Source organism: Aotus nancymaae, unplaced genomic scaffold (assembly GCF_030222135.1).
Source record: "Aotus nancymaae isolate 86718 unplaced genomic scaffold, 86718_ANA_hifiasm-v0.15.2.pri h1tg000003l, whole genome shotgun sequence".
Classification (NCBI taxonomy): domain Eukaryota; kingdom Metazoa; phylum Chordata; class Mammalia; order Primates; family Aotidae; genus Aotus; species Aotus nancymaae.
In genome coordinates this window covers 19640727-19660638 of record NW_026988414.1, presented here as the reverse complement: position 1 = coordinate 19660638, position 19912 = coordinate 19640727, and the positions used below count along the sequence as shown (strand labels likewise).

At 43.2% G+C, this 19912-nt stretch overlaps 1 protein-coding gene across 6 annotated transcripts in view; it reads right to left on the bottom strand.

Moving 5' to 3' along the window:
* Positions 1–19912, bottom strand: part of SUSD1 (sushi domain containing 1) — a 149267-nt gene that overhangs the window by 77837 nt on the left and 51518 nt on the right. For 5 of the 6 annotated variants that reach the window (XM_064378928.1, XM_064378930.1, XM_064378932.1 and 2 more), the window contains one exon: positions 11189–11368. The exons of the other annotated variant lie outside the window; for it this stretch is intronic. In XM_064378928.1, coding sequence (XP_064234998.1) covers positions 11189–11368 — 180 coding nt within the window. The remainder of the gene's footprint in view (positions 1–11188; positions 11369–19912) is intronic. 6 annotated transcript variants of the gene reach the window in all.

Below are 19912 nucleotides of genomic sequence, written 5' to 3'. Positions count from 1 at the left end.
GCAATGTGGGAAGCCATATGAACGCCTCGGTTCCCCGAGGTAACATAGTTTCCAACAGTCCCAGTCAATCCTCAAGTGGTTGTTCAGACAGGAAGAGGGGAAGGGGATCTAACTTTTTATTTCTTTAAAATCAAATTCCCAGCCAAGCGCAGTGGCTCAAACCTGTAATCCCAGCACCTTGGGAGGCCAAGGTGGGCAGATGACCTGAGTTCAGAAGTTTGAGACCAGCATGGCCAACATGGCAAAACCCCATCTCTACTAAAAATACAAAACTGAGCGGGGTATGGTGGCACGTGCCTGTAATCCTAACTACTTAAGAGGCTGAGAGGCAGGAGAATCGCTTGAACTCAGGAGGCAGAGGTTGCAGTGAGCCAAGATTGTACCACGGCACTCCAGCCTGGGCAACAGAGCAAAACTCCGTCTCAAAATAATAAAATAAAACTCCCTACAGACAAGTAAAACTATCTCTACTTGCAAATGATATGATCTTATATATAGAAAACCCTAAGGAATCCACACCAAAAAAACTATTAGAGCTGAGAAAGGAGTTCAGCGAGGTTGCAGGATACAAGATCAATGTATAAAAATCTATTGTTTCTTTTTTTTTTTTAGAAACGGGGTCTTGCTATGTTGCCCAGGCTGGAGTGCAGTGGCTATTCACAGGCGAAATCCCACTACTCATCGGCACAGGAGTTTTGACCTGCTCTGTTTCCGACCTGTGCTGGTTCACCCCTCCTTAGGCAAGCTGGTGGTCCCCTACTCCTGGGAGGTCACTATATTGTTGCCAAACTTAGTGCAGACACCTGATTGGCATAACGCACTACAGCCCAGAACTCCTGGACTCAGGCAATCCTCCAGCCTCAGCCTCCCTAGTAGCTGGGACTACAGGCACACACCACCACACCTGGCATAAAAATCTATTGTGTTTTTATACACTAGCAATGAGCAGTCCAAAGATGAAATTAAGAAAACAATTTCATTTACAATAACATCAAAAACAAACAAACAGGCGGGGCACGGTGGCTTATGACTGTAATCCCAACACTTTGGGAGGCCAAGGCAGGTTGGTCACCTGAGATCAGGAGTTTGAGACCAGCCTGGCTAACATGGCGAAATCCCAACTCTACTAAAAATACAACAATTAGCCGAGTGCAGTGGCGTGCACCTGTAGTCCCAGCTACTTGGGAGGCTGAGGCATGAGAATCACTTGAACCTGGGAGGCGGAGGTTGCAGTGAGCCGAGATCCCACCACTGTACTCCAGCCTGGGTGACAGAGTGAGACTCCATCTCAAAAACAAAAACAAAAACAAACAAACAAAATTCCTGCAGATAGAAGCTATCATACAATTATTCCTGGAAAAAGTTATCACCATGTCACCAAGCAGGGATATTCTGCAATCCCAGTTCAAGCTTTCCCATTGAGGAAGACACCTCTTAAGAACTCCTCAGCCTCTCTCATCTTCCCCTGCTCCTTGTCTGATCCCTGCATGGGTTTTGACAACATGAACAGGTCTCGTCTCCTATTCTGGGGCTTCCCTGCTGTGGCACCCACACCCCAGCACATGCCATCTGGAAGTGCAGGGGAGTTAAAATCCCATGGGGACAGGAACTGGTAGATAAATCCTTCCTCCCTTCTTTCCTCTGAAGGGCTGTCCAACAAAGACTTAGTTTCTTCAGCATCTAAGGACACTATCACACAGATGGGGCAATGCCCGCCCTCCGTGGAGACTGGTACAATCAGGCATCCTACACTGGCTCTCCTTCTCCGGCTTTACTGCCTTTGGTTCCCCCTCCTGATGCCTGGGGTTTGATGCAGTACTGCATAATAAATATAAGCCCTCTGCCTCAGGTTCTGCTTTCTGGGAAACCCAACGAAAGGCTCCTATCTAAGAAGAGTGAGAAAGTTAATTCTCCATCTCAGAAAATGACTCTCCACAACTCAGCTCCTGTTTCTCCCTTCTAGTAAATCTCACTTCGTAGTCTCCAAGTGTGAAAGGAGGCCTGCAGCTTAGATACCTGTAGGGTCAACCCTCTTCTCCTACACTCAGAACCAATGCTAGCTTTGTATTGACCCAGATCTACTGATCTCTCTGCCCAAAGAAGTGTTTATATCTTTACTAAATCATCCCTTCAGCAGCAATGCCTAGATTCGGTGTCCCACATGACCTGGTCTTGGGTAAGCCCAGGTCATCTATTAGCAAGTGAAAATCAATGGAGGCAGAGAGAGGAAAACAGGCAAACTCTTGCCGAGATACCAGAAAGGCCACATACAGCCGTCCTGGATCTCCATATCAGTATTTCTCCCCAGAACACAGCTGATTCTAAAAGAAATACTCCAGTTGTGGCCTAGGCAAGTGCGGTGGCTGATGCCTGTAATCCTAGCACTTTGGGAGGCTGAGATGGGCAGATCACTTGAGGTCAGGAGTTTGAGACCAGCCTGGGCAACATGGTGAAACCCTGTCTCTACTAAAAATACAAAACATTAGCCAGGCGTGGTGGTACACACCTGTAATTCCAGCTACTTGGGAGGCCGAGGCACTAGAATTGCTTGACCCCAGGAGGCAGAGGTTGCAGTGAGCCAAGATTGGGCCACTGCACTGCAGTCTGGGTGACAGAGAGAGACTCCATTGGAAACAAGAAACAAAGAAAAGAAAAAAAAGAGAAATACTCCAATTGTGGGCATGGGTACCTAAGAGACACAATGACTTTATCAGTTCACCCCCGTGGGTAGCATAAAGATGATGTTGGCCCCAGTCTTTTATCAGCCTGAACAAGCCCCAGATATTTCTGGCCTCCACCCTCTTTGCTGCCCTTCAAAGCCTGAGAACTCGTGGCATCTCTGCTCACTCACACGTCCCTTTGATGCTAACTCACTACCCGGTCCAGAAAGAAAAGGCACCAGCCCAGGCCTCATCTTCTCTCTGAGTTGCCAGCAAGGCAAATTTCTTTTTTGCTCTCACTTCCTTTGTTTTCCAAGCAGAGATTAGAAAGGAGTTTTCTTTCTTGTCCTTCCTTCTTGCTCATTCACTATGACAACTGTAAATGGCATCTCAAAGATGCCATCTGCCTCCAGCCTGTGCCATGCTCTCTGCACAGATGGGAACCAGATCCAATTATAGGGGTGTCAGATATTTCATCTCAGGGAGCAGTTTAACAAAGTTTCATTGCTTTTCCCTCCAGGTGCCTACAAATCAGTTGGAAAGACTTCTTTTTAAATGAATCAGATATTAAACATTTACATGAATGTTGCCCTTTAAATGGAGACTACATGCCCTAATTCCAATAGTGCTGATAACTGAAAACATTTCTGGAAGTCCTCTTTGGAGCTATCCTGGGCTCTTCCATTCCCTGCTCACCACTAACGCAATGGCTATCAAAAGCCAAGTACCCTGCCACACCAGGTACTGGGCTGTGACGATCTTATCTGCTGACTATCTAGGGGAAAAAGTTGTCTTGAAAGTCGTGGATATATGAATGGTAGTTGAAGGTATGGGTGCAGGTGAGATATCCAGGTAGGACAGAGACAGTGAGGAGCCCAATGGCAGAATACTGGAAAACACTGAAACCTGGCGGGGGGTGGGGGGGAACCAGAGGAGAAAGGCAATGCAGAAGAGAGTCAGAAGGCTGGTAGAATGACTGATGTCTAGGAATGAAGGAAAGGGAGGACTTGAAAGAGTGTCTCTTCCTTGAAAATTATTAGCCTTCCAAGACCAGGGACAGTGGCTCACACCTGTAATCTCAGCACTTTGAGAGGCCAAGACAGGTGGATTACTTGAGGCCAGAAGTTCGAGATCAGCCTAGCCAACATGGTGAAAATATGTCTCTACTAAAAATACAGAAATTAGCCAGGTGTGGTGGTGAACACCTATAATCCCAGCTACTTCGGTGACTGAGGCAGGAGAATCTCTTGAACCTGGGAGGTGGAGGTTGCAGTGAGCCGAGATCATGCTACTGCACTCCAGCCTGTGTGACACAACAAGACTCTGTCCCTGAAAAATAAAAATAAAAGTAAATTTTAGAGAAAATTAGTCTTCCTTCCCACTAAACCCCCACAGCCTCCTCATCCCCTAGCCAAGAAGGGCCTGGAGCTGGTCAAGGCAGCGGGGGCAAGCTCTGTCTCCCTCTCTCCTCTCACATGGCCCTTCTCCCATGATGGAGTGCCCACAGCAACAGGATTAGATCTGAGATTTGACTTTGGGTAGAAGTGGAAAGAGCAGGCCCTTGGCCTGTCCAGCTATAGAATATAGAGGACTCTCTGGCTTAAAAGAAGGAGGGCCCCACAGGCTCCAACTGAACTCTCATTGGATTTGGGGAAAGAAAGTCTCAGTGGGTGATAAAGTAAGTGCCTTTGTTTTGCTTTACTCTGTGTGTGTGTGTGTGTGTGTGTGTGTGTGTGTGTACACACATACCTATATATTGTTATGTATATATAGATAGCTATAGATAGATATAATGTTATGTATTTTTGTATTTTGTTAGCATCTAGTATTTCTGTATGTGGTACTTATCACATTTGTAACTAAATATGTAAGTAATTATATAACGACTACCTCTTCTGAATGTAACTTTACGATGGCAAAGACCATGTTTCTCTATCCTGGTACGGTTCCTTAAATATGGATATTAAAAATAGGTATTATTTGGTTGACTGGTTGAATGGATGGGTAAACAATCAACAATGAGAAATGTTGTGGAAAGGTTAAGAATGAGCGCTGAAACTGGAACATGAATTTGGCAGTGAGGTGGTGATAGTGACCTTGGTGAGATGCTACAGTGAGGTTGGGGTGTTACATGCCTGGTTTCCCCCCAGTAGGCTGAGAAGCGCAGAGGAGGGGAGGGAACAAGACAGTGAGCCCAGACTACTCTTTCAGAAGTCCCACTGTGCAAGGACAGGGGCTGGTCTGGTGAACTCCCTTGGTTTACAATTTTATATCCTTTTTCTTTATTTTTGGAAACAGCAAAGGGTTATACAGAATAAATCCAGGTAACCCAAACAGATGGTCAAGCAAGCTCAGTATCATTTCTAGTCAAAACAGCATCTGATTTCAAAAGGAATGTAACTTATCTTCTAATACGGCTCATAAATTACCTCCAAAGGCCATTCTCAAACAGGCAAACATGATGATAATGGCAGCACCACAGAAATCAGGCTATGGCTTCCCATGGTGACTACTTGAATAAATGTATGTTTGTCTATAAAAGTTTTAATGTGTTTTTTTTCTTTCTTTGAAGTCTTAGATTCACATAAAATAAGTAGAAGTAGCATGGCTTAGAGTACATTTGTGTAAAATACATTACACACTTTAGGATGATTTTTGGTGGCACACAAATATCTTTTTTTTTTTTTTTTTGGAGATAAAGTCTCACTCTGTCACCCAGGATGGAGTACAGTGGCATGTTCTCAGCTCACTGCAACCTCTGCCTCCCAGGTTCAAGCGATTCTCCTGCCTCAGCCTCCCAAGGAGCTGGGACTACAGGCGCATGCCACCACACCCAGCTAATTTTTGTATTCTTAGTAGAGACAGGATTTCACTATATTGGCCAGGCTAGTCTCGAACTCCTAACCTCAGGTGATCCACCCACCCTGGCCTCCCAAAGTGCTGAAATTACAAGCATGAACCACCATGCTCGACCAGAAAAACATTTTTATCTGTTTGTTATTTAAGGGTTTTTGTGTATATCAGAAAAATACACCTACTTCATCAAATTCATGAGATCACATATATTGTCCTTAATAATTTGAATTATAAATTTATGTTTAAGTTGTTTAAGGAAACATTCTAAGTAAATAAAACTTTTATTATGGCAAACATTGTGTCAGGGTGGTACACAAATGATTCAAGCTTGGAAGTCACTGATGTAGGAGAGAGAATGTGGGCTTTCTGGGCTTACAGGCCTCCGTTCAAATCCTGACTCCACCATTTGCTCATTATTGAGTGACCATGTGAAAGTCACTTAACCTTTATGAGTCTCAGATTACTCACCTAGGAAATGAAAATAACAAAGCTTACTTCACAAGGCTTTTAGGAGGATGAAATGAAATCGAGCATTAAGGCCCCTAGCTGGGCCCTGGGTGTGCAAGTTCATGCTCAGCCAGCGGTAGCTATAATGCTTGACGGTCCAAATCTCATTCACATATTCCAGTGCATCCGGCCATGTGGCTATTTATGTAAATGTGTCCATTTATTCCGGCTGACCTTTCTGTTCCATCTGAAATGTGTGCGGCTGCAAGTGAGCATTCAATGGGCTGGTGAAGAGGGTCAGCAGCCAAACAGAAGGGGCAGAGGCTAACAGGAGTCCTGGAGGCATCAGAGCAGTGCCTGGAGCAGTTTAGGGGCACAGAAAGGATCCTACAGATAAACAGCCTCTGTTCCAGCAGAGACGCTACCCTTTCGAGAGCCAGAGTGAGTGATTCTCAGCCTTATAATCATTAACTCAGATTCTAAACATGAAAAGCCAAATGGCCTGTGCAGAATGGAGCCAGGGAAAGTCTTATCAAGAATGAATCAGTCTCTTTGATCTTGAGGTAAACCGACTCATTAACATCAAGCTTCCACCTGGGGTTTTTCCAGACACTGAAGTGGTTGCCTAATTCCCAGCTGTCTGGAGTTTCCAGTCCAAACTGGCCTCGGGTGCGTATGTGGGGCGCGGGGGGGGGGGGGTCGCATCATCTTGATAGAGCTCACACCCCATTAAAATACGGATCTGTACTACTAATCCAATAGACTAGTGGCTTCGAAAATATTTTTAAAGGTAACTAAAAACAACCCAGGTAGAGTGAAAATAAATTATTCCACTCAGTTTGGAACTAAACATATAGGTACAGGAAGATAAACAGTGAAAACAGGACAGAGGTAGAAGGCATTCAGAGAGAAGCAGAAAAGTAGAAAAAGATGACAGCGGAAGCCAAAAGTGAACACTGAGAAAGGGAAATGTAAAATACACAGAGGCAGGAGGATTGCTTGAGGCTAGCAGTTTGGGACCAGCCCGGGCAACACAGTAAGACCCCCATCTCTACAAAAAATTTTTTAAAAAATTTAGCCAGGCATGGTGGCTCATGCCTGTAGTCCCAACTGCTTGGGAGGCTAAGGCAGGAGAATCGCTGGAGCCCAAGAGTTTGAGGCTGTGGTGAGCTGTGATCACTGCACTTCAACCTGGGTAACAGAGTGAGACTCCATCTCCAAAACAACAACAAAAATACACAGAGACAGTTGGGATGAGGGAAGTGAAGAAATGGATAAAAAGTGAAAAACAGGGAAAAGAAAAAAGAAAAAAAGAAGAGGGGTAACTGAGCAAGAGCCATGGTAATCAGCAGCTCTCACTACATTTCCAGAAGCCTCTCCTACCTACCCATCCAGAGATCATCTGCACTGCACCATGAATTAATCAGCATGTAAATCACCCCCTTTATCTTCGGAAATTGAATTTAGCTGCCAATCCTGATTGAGGGCATAAAGGCCTCCTCACAGAAAGATCACAGCTCTCAGGGAGAATGCCTTTTCTTTCCTTAAATCAAAGCTCGCATAAACCCATGGAAACAGCTGCAGCTGCAGCCACAGACTTTGTGAAAGGTAGCAGGCTGAGGATGGTAATTATAATTAGCAGTTACATAACATGTTTGTTCTTCAAAGTGCTCTATAAGCATCAGCTAATTAATAGCTTACTATGCCCCATGCAGATCCACTGGTTTTTCCTGTGGTGACTAATTCTTATACCCCCATTGAATTCTGAATGGTGGAGGCAGAGTAGCTTGAGCAATGAAGCAAACGGCTGAGGGTCAGAAGCTATACTCAGCTCTTACCAAGTGACTCCAGCGGTGGCTCTGTGTCAGGAATGCTTCCCTAAGTGTTGAATTCAGCATTCCAGGAGGCGACTACCTCCCTTCCTCCAAATAATTCTTGGAGGTGCTATTGCAAATGCAATGGAGTGACCATCAGTGTAGTCCAGTGTGGCATTAGCTCTTCTCAGTTTCTCCAATTATTAAGACTGGAACGCTGGAGCCTTTGGTGTCAGTTACATGTTTGCCCTTGCTCCTCTGTGCAGGCTGGGCAAGTCAATGAGACCTCTCTAAGAGAAGGCTGCATTATATCTCTGGGTTCTCATCCAGGTCTATCCTTCTTTGTTTTTCCGATTGCAGTCTCTGGCCTACATCCTCTTGAATTTGTGATGGAGATAACCAAATGTAGGAATTGCGTGACATATGCAGGGCCTCAATATCAGAGCTGAGCTTTCTGTCTATGCCAAGAATGCTTTACTCAAAGATTTCAGGGGTCCAGAAACACCTTGAATTTACTCGTAAAACATTATACGTGCATGTGTATGTGCATATCTTTGGGGAAAAGGCTGTTTCCCCTGTTGCACTGTGGATTCCAAGAGGGTCATGCCAACAAAATACCTGACATATAGTGCCTGCTAAATAGATTTCTATTGAATGAATGGACAGAGTTCCTCAAATTCCCATCCCCAACATAGTTATGAAACATTGCTCTATGCCTAAATAATCCGCAGGGGCCTACATGTTTTGCTTGCTCTAGCTAGACTTTCCGATGGAATATGTTGATGGGCAAGACCTGAGACGTTCTACCACATTTCTGCTGCTAGTCAAACCAGAGACCCAGATCAAAGTTCCTGGAGATTTCACTCTTCAGAGACCTGTCTTCAGAGCCAAGCAAGTCAACAGCCAGAAATATATTCCCAGGGACTATGTGACAACCATTTGTCACACGTTCTGATCAACCATCACAAATGGTAAGAATCACTGCCTTTTCTCACCTTGTCCCTCGGAGGCAGAGGTGTGAAATGAATCATGTAGAAGTGCACACTTCTGACTCATGAGAAGGTCTTCACGTGAGGCTAACAACTTGAGGAAAAAGACTAACATGTGCATGGTGCTTTTAGCTTTCTAAAATGTGCCCCATAGATTATCTCATTTGATGCCTTCTCAACACTCTTTGAAGTAAGAAAGACAGACTTTATTTCCCCCTTTTATAGATGAGGAAACCTAGGCTCTGAAAGCCTTGCCTAATGACATACAGCTAATATATGGCATTGCTAGAATATGAACTGAAGTCTCAAAACTCCTTTTTTTCATTGAGACAGAGTCTCACTCTGTTGCCCAGGCTGGAGTGCAGGGGCATGATCTTGGCTTACCACTGTCTCTTGGGTTCAAGTGATTCTCCTGCCTCAGCCACCCAAGTAGCTGGGACTACAGGCGTGCGCCACCACACCTGACAAATTTTTAATTTTTTGTAGAGATGGGGTCTCACTATGTCACCCAGGCTGGTCTTGAACTCCTGGCCTCAAGCAGTCCTCCTGCCTTGGCCTCCCAAAGTGCTGGGATTACAGGTGTAAGCCAATGCACCCAGCTAATTTTTGTATTATTAGTAGAGATGGGGTTTCAGCATGTTGGCTAGGCTGGTCTCAAACCTCTGACCTCAAGTGATCCACCTGCCTCAGCCTCCCAAAGTGCAGGGATTACATGCATAAGCCACTGTACCTGGCCTCAAAAATCCTTTTCACCAGCAATTCCAATTCTGGATATATATCCAAAAGAATTGAAAACAGGGTCTCAAAGAGATATTTGTACATACATTTCGTAGTAGTATTATTCATAAGAGTCAAAAAATGGAACATACGTGAGTGTCCATCAATAGATGAATGGATAAACAAAACATGGGATACTCACACAATGGACTATTATTTAGTCTTAAGAAGAAAGGAAATGCTGACACAGGTTAAAACATGGATGAATCTTAAAGACATTATGCTTAGTGAAATAAGCCAGTCTCAAATGGACAAGTACCACATGAGACACCTACAGCAGTCAAATTCACAAGAGACACAAAGTAGAATGGTGATGTTCCAGGGGCTGTGTGGAGGGGTGAATGGGGAGTTGTTGTTTAATGGGTGCAGAGCTTCAGTTTTGCAAGATAAAACAGTTCTGGTGATTGGTTGTGCAACAACATGAGTATACATAAACATATATACTATAGTATACATAGCACACTTAGAAATAGGTAAGATGGTGTACTCATCAGTTTCATGTTGCTATAAAGGAATACCTGAGACTAGGTAATTTATAAAGAAAATATGTTTATCTGGCTCATGGTGCTGCAGGCTGTACAGGAAACATGGCACCAACATCTGCTTCTGGTGAGGGCCTTGGTAAGTTGACAATCGTGGCAGAAGGCGAAGAGGGAGCAAGCATGTCACATGGCAGGAGAGGGAGTGAGAGAGAGAGAGAAGGAGGTACCGGGCTCCTTTTAACAACCAGCTTTCATGTGAACTAAGAGCAAGAACTCATCACCAAGGGGAGGACACAAAGCCATTCCTGAGTGATCCACCCCCATGACCCAAACACTTCCTGCCAGGCCCCACCTCCAACATTGGAGACCACATTTCAGCATGAGATATGGAGGAGACAAACATCCAAACTATATTAGACGGTAAGCCAGGGTCGGTGGCTCACACCTGTAATCCCAGCACTTTGGGCCTAGGCAGGCAGATCACTTGAGGCCAGGAGTTCGAGACCAGCCTGTGCAACATAGTGAAACCCATCTCTACTCAAAATATAAAAATTAACTGGGTATGTTGGCGGGCACCTGTAATCCCAGCTACTTGGGAGGCTGAGGCAGGGGAATCACTTGAACCCGGGAAGCAGAAGTTCTAGTGAGCTGAGATCGCACCAGTGCACTCCAGCCTGGGTGACAGAACAAGACTCCATCTCAAAATAAAATAAAATAAAATAAAATAAAACTATATTAGATGACAAATTTTATGTTTTATGTGTGTTAACATAATTAATAAACATTAAAAAACAATTTTTCATCATACCACCTTTTCTCTGAAAAGTGGTCAACAGATGTTAAGTTAGGAGTATGCCCCTCTGAGGAAATGGTTCATGGAGAAAAATTTCTCAGCCAGCCAAGCAGAGGAGACAGGAATCACAGCGATTTAAGGTAAGTCTCAAGAGATGGATGCATATTTTCTATCCAACTTATTTTCCCAATCCACCCTCTAAATCTTCAGGATTTAGCTGACAAATCTAAAGCCAGGTGCACAACTAGGTAAATAGCAGAGTTGGGCAGAGTACGTAGAGTGAAGCAGCAATCAGATCGTTTTAGGCCCTCAGCTTCCGCTGGCTGTTTTGTTCCTGGGTATCAGGAGCCTAGAAGAACAGAATCTGTACCTGTGCATGTTAAAGTGCTTTCTCTCCAGGTGCCTTTCTCTGTGCAAACAGAAGTGATCTTTCCTCCAGGGCTCTCAAAGCCCTCCTGACAGACGTAGCGAGCCACACCACCCAGCCTGGAGCTGTGATTTTCTACCAAGATGGCATGCCGCATTTCTGGAGGGTTGCCACAGTTGATCTCTGCAATGGGGAACCAACACATCACTGGTTGTAAGCCCTGACTTCCAGCCCTACAATTCTTATCTTTAAAATAAATATTTAATAGTGATAGAGGCCACTCAATTGAGAAAAGAGAAAACACTAATCCCATCAAATAATCCAATGTATGTATGTCTGAATTTAATAAAATTTCCAAACACGCACACATAGAAAATAGTCAAATTATGAGATTATTTACTTATGAAGAATTCCAGTCTGGGTGCAGTGGCTCATGCCTGTAATCCTAGCACTTTGGGAAGCCGAGGCGGGCAGATCACCTGTGGTTGGGAGTTCGAGATCAGCCTGACCAACATGGAGAAACCCCATCTTTACCCAAAATACAAAATTAGCCAGGCATGGTGGCACATGCCTGTAAGCCCAGCTACTTGGGAGGCTGAGCCAGGAGAATTGCTTGAACCCAGGAGGCGGAGGTTGCGGTGAGCCAAAATCTCGCCATTGCACTCCAGCCTGGGCAACAAGAGCAAAACTCCACCTCAAAAAAAAAAAAAAAAGAATTTCTTGGTCTATGAAATAATATATCTTAGGGTTCTTTCAAATACTACAGTTCTCTGGTACATTTTACTATGTATCTTCAGCTTATCAACTCCAGAATAGATGCTAATGCAACTGTAGCAATTATTGCCAACTGATTGTTAAATAGACTATATTCAAAATGTCTGAACTTTTTAAAGCAAATTAATGGAGAAAGTATTTATCTCCTAAAGGTTCAACTTATATGTACCTTTCAAAGAAAATAAATCAGTTGCATAGGAGGATACAAACCCAGAATTACAAAATTGATAGGAAATTTTTTTTCTAAACTCTGACTACTAAAAGACAATTAAATATTTACAAAGAACTATCTAAAGGTAAAAGATTATGACATGACCATTCTAGACCCAGCCAAACTATACTTTACTTAAGAGCCCAAGAAAGATATTTTCAGATATTTTAGAATTTTTAAAAAATCTATCCATGTATCTTTCCTGGGGAAAAAAATCAAAAAGATGAATCAGAACAAATATCGTAAGAATAAGTGTGCAGGGTGGACAGGTTTTAGAAAAAAACACCAAGGAGCAATGAAATCAGCAAGCTGTACGGATAAGTCTCCATAATCATTTAATTGTGATTGCAGAGCTTGATATAACTATTAGTAAAGGATTATAGAACTAAAAGCTGAACAATGTAAAGGAATACTAAAAATAAAATTTCAAATTATTTCAATAAAACCAGAGCAGTGAGTTGATAGGAAGAGGTAGAGCATACTAGTGCTTCATGTTATACAATAGTGCTCATGGATACAATGTTATTCAATAAAGTATAATAAATATATAATAAGATGGTTATAATAATTTCTAATGTAACCAATAGTCCAAGTTACACCAAAATACAGAAAGAAAAAAAAAATCTGTTCTGCCATAGTGAGAGAAAAAAAGAAAAAAACTTATGGCATTCATTCTGATTTTTAATTTTCTCCCCAATCTGTAGAAAGCCAAGAAAATTAAGCCCTTCTGACAACGAGGCTTTTTAAACAGAAGTCCTTTTATTGAAATAACAGCATTCAAACTAGAGAAAATTATATAACCTGTTCCCATATCCCCATCAACCATCCTTGGCCTTAGAAATAGATGGCTTCTTTTAAATAAGCCTCAGATACAGAATGCATGGATTTAATGGAATTGCCCTCTTTTCCATCTTATTATGGATGCTTGATCTGTTGCAGGACTCCAGAGTTATTTCCAGGAGGAAGACTTCCCAGAGCAGGATCTCATCTAATTTCCAACCCTGTCTACCTCTCATGTCCCATGTTTGCCCACAAACTTTGGGGCAAACTTTTGTTCACTTTTCATGCATAGTCACCAGACACAAGACCCCTTGGCCCTCATCTTGTTTTCCCAGCATCAAATCTTTAGACATGTTTAATGGTCCCAGGCATTCCAAGAATGAATGTATTTGTGTGTACACAAGCAACCAACCAAACAGATGGTTAATATTTCATAAGACTGCCTAGTCATTGTTGACATCTGAAACATCTTCTAATTTAAGACAGAGTTCAGTTACAGCAGGAAGTAGAGGGAAAATCACTAAAGAGGTTGGAGGTATAGGTCCATGCACACTGAAGGTGGAAGGTTAAAGTGCTCAGTGGAGAAGTCTGGGAGGGAACCCAGCAACAAATCATTGGATTAGGGAAGAAGCACAAATACGAAAGGGATGAAAGTATGAAAGAGAACTAGATTGGCTTCCATCTTGGACGTGACCAAGAATACTGGAAGGCATGATGACTTTAGTTGGGAGTGCAAGATTTTTTTTTAAATTATTACCAAATATCACCCAATTGATAAGAAATCAATAACTTGTTCTCTAGGGATTAAGGCTCAAAGGCTCAGGTGGATGCCCGGTTGGGAAGCAGCCTGGATCTGTGGCTCTGTGAGCTCCCCATTAACAGAGCTATTCAAGTTGGACAATCCCTCAGCAAGAGATATTTAGAGAGGATTCCGGCATGGCTTGGATTAAATGCATGGTTCTAACAGCTATACATCTGAATCCCCTGGGAAACTTTAGAAAAACGCATGTGCTGGATGTGGTCTTTTAAAAACCTAAATCAGATTTTTAAACCCCTACCCACAGTTAACTCTTCTTATTCAGTAGTACTGCACTGGGTTCTTGGTATCCATGTTTCTACAAAGCTCCAAGTTTGATTTTGGTGCACTCCCTCAGCTGAGAATCTGAATGAAATCCTGGTACAAATGGCTACCATTTGTCATCACATGCATTCCAATAGGATCCTAAGTATAAAGTGTTACTATTCACAATAACCGTCCATGTTAAGGGTTACTTTCCCCACTGTACAGGTGAAGACAACTCAAAATTAAATGACACATCCAAAGTTACACAGGCAATTATGGGAAGGCAAGGAGTTGAAGGCAAGGTCAGTCGTATTCCTTTCCCTACACCCACTGCTTCTTGAAAGTCAGCCAGGCTCAGTGGCTCACACCTGTAATCCCAGCACTTTGGGAAGCCAAGACAGTCAGATCACTTGAGACTGGGAGTTCAAGATCAGCCTGGTTAACATGGAGAAACCCTGTCTACTAAAAATACAAAAATTAACTGGATGTGGTGGCATAAGCCTGTAATCCCAGCTACTCAGGAGACTGAGGCACAAGAATCACTTGAACCCAGGAGGCACAGGTTGCAGTGAGTTGAGATCGTGCCACTGCACTCCAGCCTCAGCAACAGAGTGAGACTCCATCTGAAAAAGGAAAAAAAGCTGTTCCAACCCTGCAATTCTACAGTCCCTGCACATCCCATCTCAGCTTACTCTCCTCTGCTTTTGCACTCACACCTTCTTCTCCAGGTACACTCTGTCTCCCTCACACTGAGCAAAGTCCTTCCCAGCCTGAACTGACTAACAGAAGAGGAATCCTGTCTTCCTCTGAACTGTTATGATCCATGTTCATTTGTTTATTTATTCCTATATTTATTGAATGCCTCATACATGCTAGTTACTATAGCAGTGAACAAAATGGGTAAGATTTCTGCCCTCATGGAGCTTAGGGAGAGTCAATAGACAAAAAAAAAGTAAGTCAACACATAACTGTGATAGTAGTAAATGTTATGTAGGAATAATAATAACAATTATTATTAAGTGATAGAATGGAGAAAACTGTCATTGTTGTTGAGGTGATCTCACTCTATTGCCCAGGCTGGCGTGCAGTGGTGCCATCACAGCTCACCACAGCCTTGACCTCCCAGGCTCAAGCGATCCTCCCACCTCAGCCTCCTGAGGCGCTAGGACCACAGGCATGTACCACCAGGCCCAGCTAATTTTTCGGGTTTTTTGTAGAGACAGGGTCTCTCTCTGTTGCCCAGGCTGGTCTCGTACTCTTGGACTCAAGTGATCCTACTGGCCTCAGCTTTGAAAAAACTTTTTTTTTTTTTGCAGGGCGGGTCGCGGGGGAGTTGTGTGTGTGTTTTGTTTGTTTGTTTGTTTGTTTGAGACAGAATCTCACTCTGTCTCCCAAGCTGGAGTGCAGTGGCACGATCTCGGCTCCTTGCAATCTCTGTCTCCCGGGTTCAAGTAATTCTTGTGCCTCAGCCTCCCAAGTAGCTGGGACTACAGGCATGCACCACTATACCTGGCTAATTTTTTGTATTTTTAGTAGAAATGGGTTTTTGCCATGTTGCCCAGGCTAGTCTTGAACTCCTGAGCTCAAGTGATCTGCCTGCCTTGGCCTCCCAAAGTGCTAGAATTACAGGCATGAGCCACCATGCCCGGCCTTCAATTTATTTTATTTTATTTTATTTTATTTTTTATTTTGGATGAAGTCTCACTCGTTGCCCAGACTGGAGTACAGTGGTGCAATCTCGGCTCACTGCAATCTCCGTCTCCCAGATTCAGGCAATTCTCCTGCCTCAGCCTCCTGAGTAGCTAGGATTATAGGCGGCTGCCACCATGCCCAGCTTATTTTGTATTTTCAGTAGAGACAGGATTTCATCCTGTTGGCCTGGCTGGTCTCAAACTCCTGATCTCAAGCAATCCTCCCAGAAAAACGTTTTAAATAGAGTAGTCAGAATGATTTGATCTCTCTGAAGAAATAACACATACAATAGGACGACCTGAAGGATGAGAATGAGCAAGCCATGTTTGGGACTAGAGGAAGAATATTTCAATCAAATGAAAGAACCAATGCAAAGACCCTGCGGTAAGAAAGCTCTCGGTGGGTTCCAAAAAGGGAAAAGCCACCTGCATGGCTGGAGCATAGTTAGTGAGAGGGAGACTGGCATGAGATGAAGGTGCAGAAAAAAGCAGAGCCTAACCACACAGGGCCTTATAAATCTTGGGCTTTATTTTAAAAGCAACTGAAGCTCTTGTTGGGTTTTAAGTAAGGGAATGAAAAATCTGATTTAGGTTTTTAAAAGACCACATCAGCTGTTAGTAGAGAAAGGTTGGGAGAAGAATAGGAATAAAAGAAGAAACATCAGCCAGGGTCTACAGCAGTAGTCCAACAGAGAGATGATGAGGTCTTGGATGGACTTCAGAGGGGATGGAAATGGAAAGAAGAGACGGATTTGTGATGTATTCTGGAAGCAGAACTGAATGTTCTTGGTGACATATTGGATGTGAGGTGAAAAGGGGAAAAGGGAGGTGGAATCAAGACTATTACCTGCACTTAGAGATTTAAGAAGTATACAGTGTTACCTATTCTTTCTTTTGTTCTGGGTTTTTTTGCTTTCTTTTCAGACAGGGTCTTACTCCTGTTGCCAAGGCTGGAGTGCAGTGGCACAATCACAGCTCACCACAGCTTCGACCTCCTGGGCTCAAGTGATCCTCCCAGCTCAGCCTCCCAAGTAGCTGGGACTTCACACGTGTACCATCACACATGGATACTTTTTGTATTTTTTGTAAATATGGGGTTTTTCCATGTTGTCCCCTGTTCTCAAACTCCTGAGCTCATGAAATCTGCCCATCTTGCCCTCCCAAAGTGCTAGGATTATAGGCATGAGCCACCACTCAGCTGAGTATTATCTATTCTTATACTAGTATTATCTATACTGTTCATATGACCTTTATTTCCTGCCTTGCCGATTTGTGTCTTTTTATGAATACATGTCTTCCCAAATATATGGACAGTTCCTCAAGGACAGAGTCTTTGTCTTATAATTCTTGTACCTCCACGAGGCCCACTTAAAACTGTATGTTTTACACAGTTGTTCATTGATAGCTTGCTACTACTTTATCTCAGTTCAAGATGCAGTAAATGCTGCTATGATGTGCCAACAGCCCCTCAGGAAGAAACCAGACATCAGTAGATCATAAGGCCAAATAACAGGACAGACATTACTTCTATATTTATTATCCGACACAGGTAATTCGCATGTACCAAACACCAAGTAATGAGAGCTGAGAAAAAGCCCCCAAAATCCAGTGTCAATCTTGTGCTAGGGAATTATAAGAAACCTGTTCAGGCCTCAATAATTTGAATAATAATAGCATTCAGCTGGGCATGGTAGCTCATGCCTGTAATCTCAACACTTTGGGAGGCCAAGGCAGGAGGACTGCTTCAGCCCAGGAGTTCAAGACCAACCTGGCAAACATGCTGAAACTCTGTCTCTACTAAAAATACAAAAATCAGTCAGGTGTGGTGATGCATGCTTATAATCCCAGCTACCTGGGAGGCTGAGGCAGGAGGACTGCTTGAACCTAGAAGGCAGAGGTTACAGTGAGCCAAGATTGCAACACTGCATTCCAGCTTGGGCAATAGAGCAAGACTCCATCTCAAAAATGAAAGAAAGGAAAAGAAAGGAAGAAGGAAGGAAGGGAAAGGAAGGAAGGAAAAGAAAGGAAGGGGGAGGAAGGAAAGAAGGAAGGGAGGGAGGGAGGGAGGCAATAATAATAATAGCATTCATAGAAATACTACCCAACACAAGGTAGTCTACTAGATATACACTACCTTCTTTATTCCTACAGAAAATCCTATAAGGTAGTCAGGTGAGATGGCTCATGCCTGTAATCCCAGAACTTTGGGAAGCTGAGGAGGGCAGATCACTTTGAGCTCAGGAGTTCAAGATCAGCCTGGGCAACATGACAAAATCCCATCTCTACAAAAAAATACAGTAACTAGCCAGGCATTGGTGGCTCATGCCTGTAGTCCCAGCTGCTTGGGAGGATGAAGTGGGAGAATCACTTTGAGCCCAGGAGGTGGAAGCTGCTGTGAGCCAAGATCACAATACTGCACTCCAACCTAGAAGACAGAGACCCTGTACCCCCCAAAAAACAAAAAAAAATTTAAAAAGGAAAATCCTACAAGGTAGATGGGTTTTTCTCATATAGTTTACAGATTGGAAGACAGAGGCCCTAAGAGCTTAAGTCACATTCAAAAGTCATACCACTAGTAAAAGAACCGATATTCAAACTGTGGTTTGTGTGATCCCAAAGTCCACGTCTATTATATTTGGGCAGCTTCACCACGAAGGGCTCCACCTAGGCCCTGACTCAGTTCTATAACCTTACAGGTTAGCTAAAACCTAAGGAGAAAAGGTTGCCTGAATAAGCATTCAAGTCAGTCTGGAAGGGTTCTGAGACAACACTTCCTGCCCAATCTTGTCTCCAAGAACTTTCCCAGAGCAAGAGAACTGCTGGAAATAGATATCTCTCTGTAGCTCTGTGACTCCCTGAAACCTCTTGGCCTGATGTTTAACCCTATGTATGACATTAGAGTCTGGCCTGGGGCTTGCCTAGAACATGACCCCATCTGTCACAGATATTCCCAGCTACTGCCACTTCTGCTCAGATCAAATGACATCCAAGAAAGTGGGTAGTTCCAGCTGGGCACAGTGGCTCACACCTGTAATCCCAACACTTTGGGAGACTGAGGCAAGTGGATCATGAGGTCAGGAGATCGAGACCATCCTGGTGAACACGGTGAAACCCCATCTGTACTGAAAATACAAAAAATTAGCTGGGCATGGTAGTGGACGCCTGTAATCCCAGCTACTCAGAGGAAGGAGAACTGCTTGAACCCAGGAGGCAGAGGTTACAGTGAGCCGAGATCGTGCCACTACACTCCAGCCTGGGTGACAAGAGCAAGACTCCATCCCCCCCCCAAAAAAAGAAAGAAAGAAAGTAGGTAGTCCCTACTAAGAAATACTCAAAAAATGAATTCAACAGAGGCCACGGTAGGAAATAAAGATAAAATCCTTTTTAATACATGAAAACCCCCCAAAACTCTTACTGTCACAAGGAAATAAACATTTAAAAGCAGTTTATACCCCCAGGAAGGAAAAAATAAGCAGCACAAATTTGCATTGCATATGCATAGGGGCATTCATTAAAGCACATGTTTCTCTGGCTAATTGCGTTATTAAGTAACAGCGTTTGCATCTGCATCAGAAATACAGTCAACTAATTATGAGCGTGGCTGGGAATTTTTCCTTACTCTCCCACTGTCTGTGATTTTATTCAAATAATCAGCTTCAAAATAGGACTCCCAGAGGAGTGGGGGAGAATGTGTTGTGCTGGTTTCAAGGACCAAATTTATAATATAACTTATATCTCATATCTTGAAGATAAAAGTGTTTATCCACAGTGCTAGCTTTCATATTCTACCAAGGAAATATTCCAGAAGGAAATTTGATGAAAGGTACAGGCAACTTATGGCATCTAATCAACAACAGACTGTATCACAAATGTCAACCATATTGGCTGCTGTTTATTATACACATCAGCACAATAACATAGATTGATGACAGAAAGAATCTACTAATATAAAGGCTCCGTCTAAGGCTGTTTAGAGATCAATAAATAACAAGCTGAGAAAGAAAAACGGTGACCAACGATGCCTGTAAATTGAGGCAGACATTTTGCCAACTGCCAGAGGAATTAGATAGACCTATTCCACTTGTTAAGATTGACCCCAAAATAAAACCTTCTCAGAAAAATAAGTGCTATATGTAAAGATTTGCAAAAGAGCAGAAGCAAGTGCAAAAAACTGAAGAAAATCACATTCAAGTCAGTTTTCATCTTTA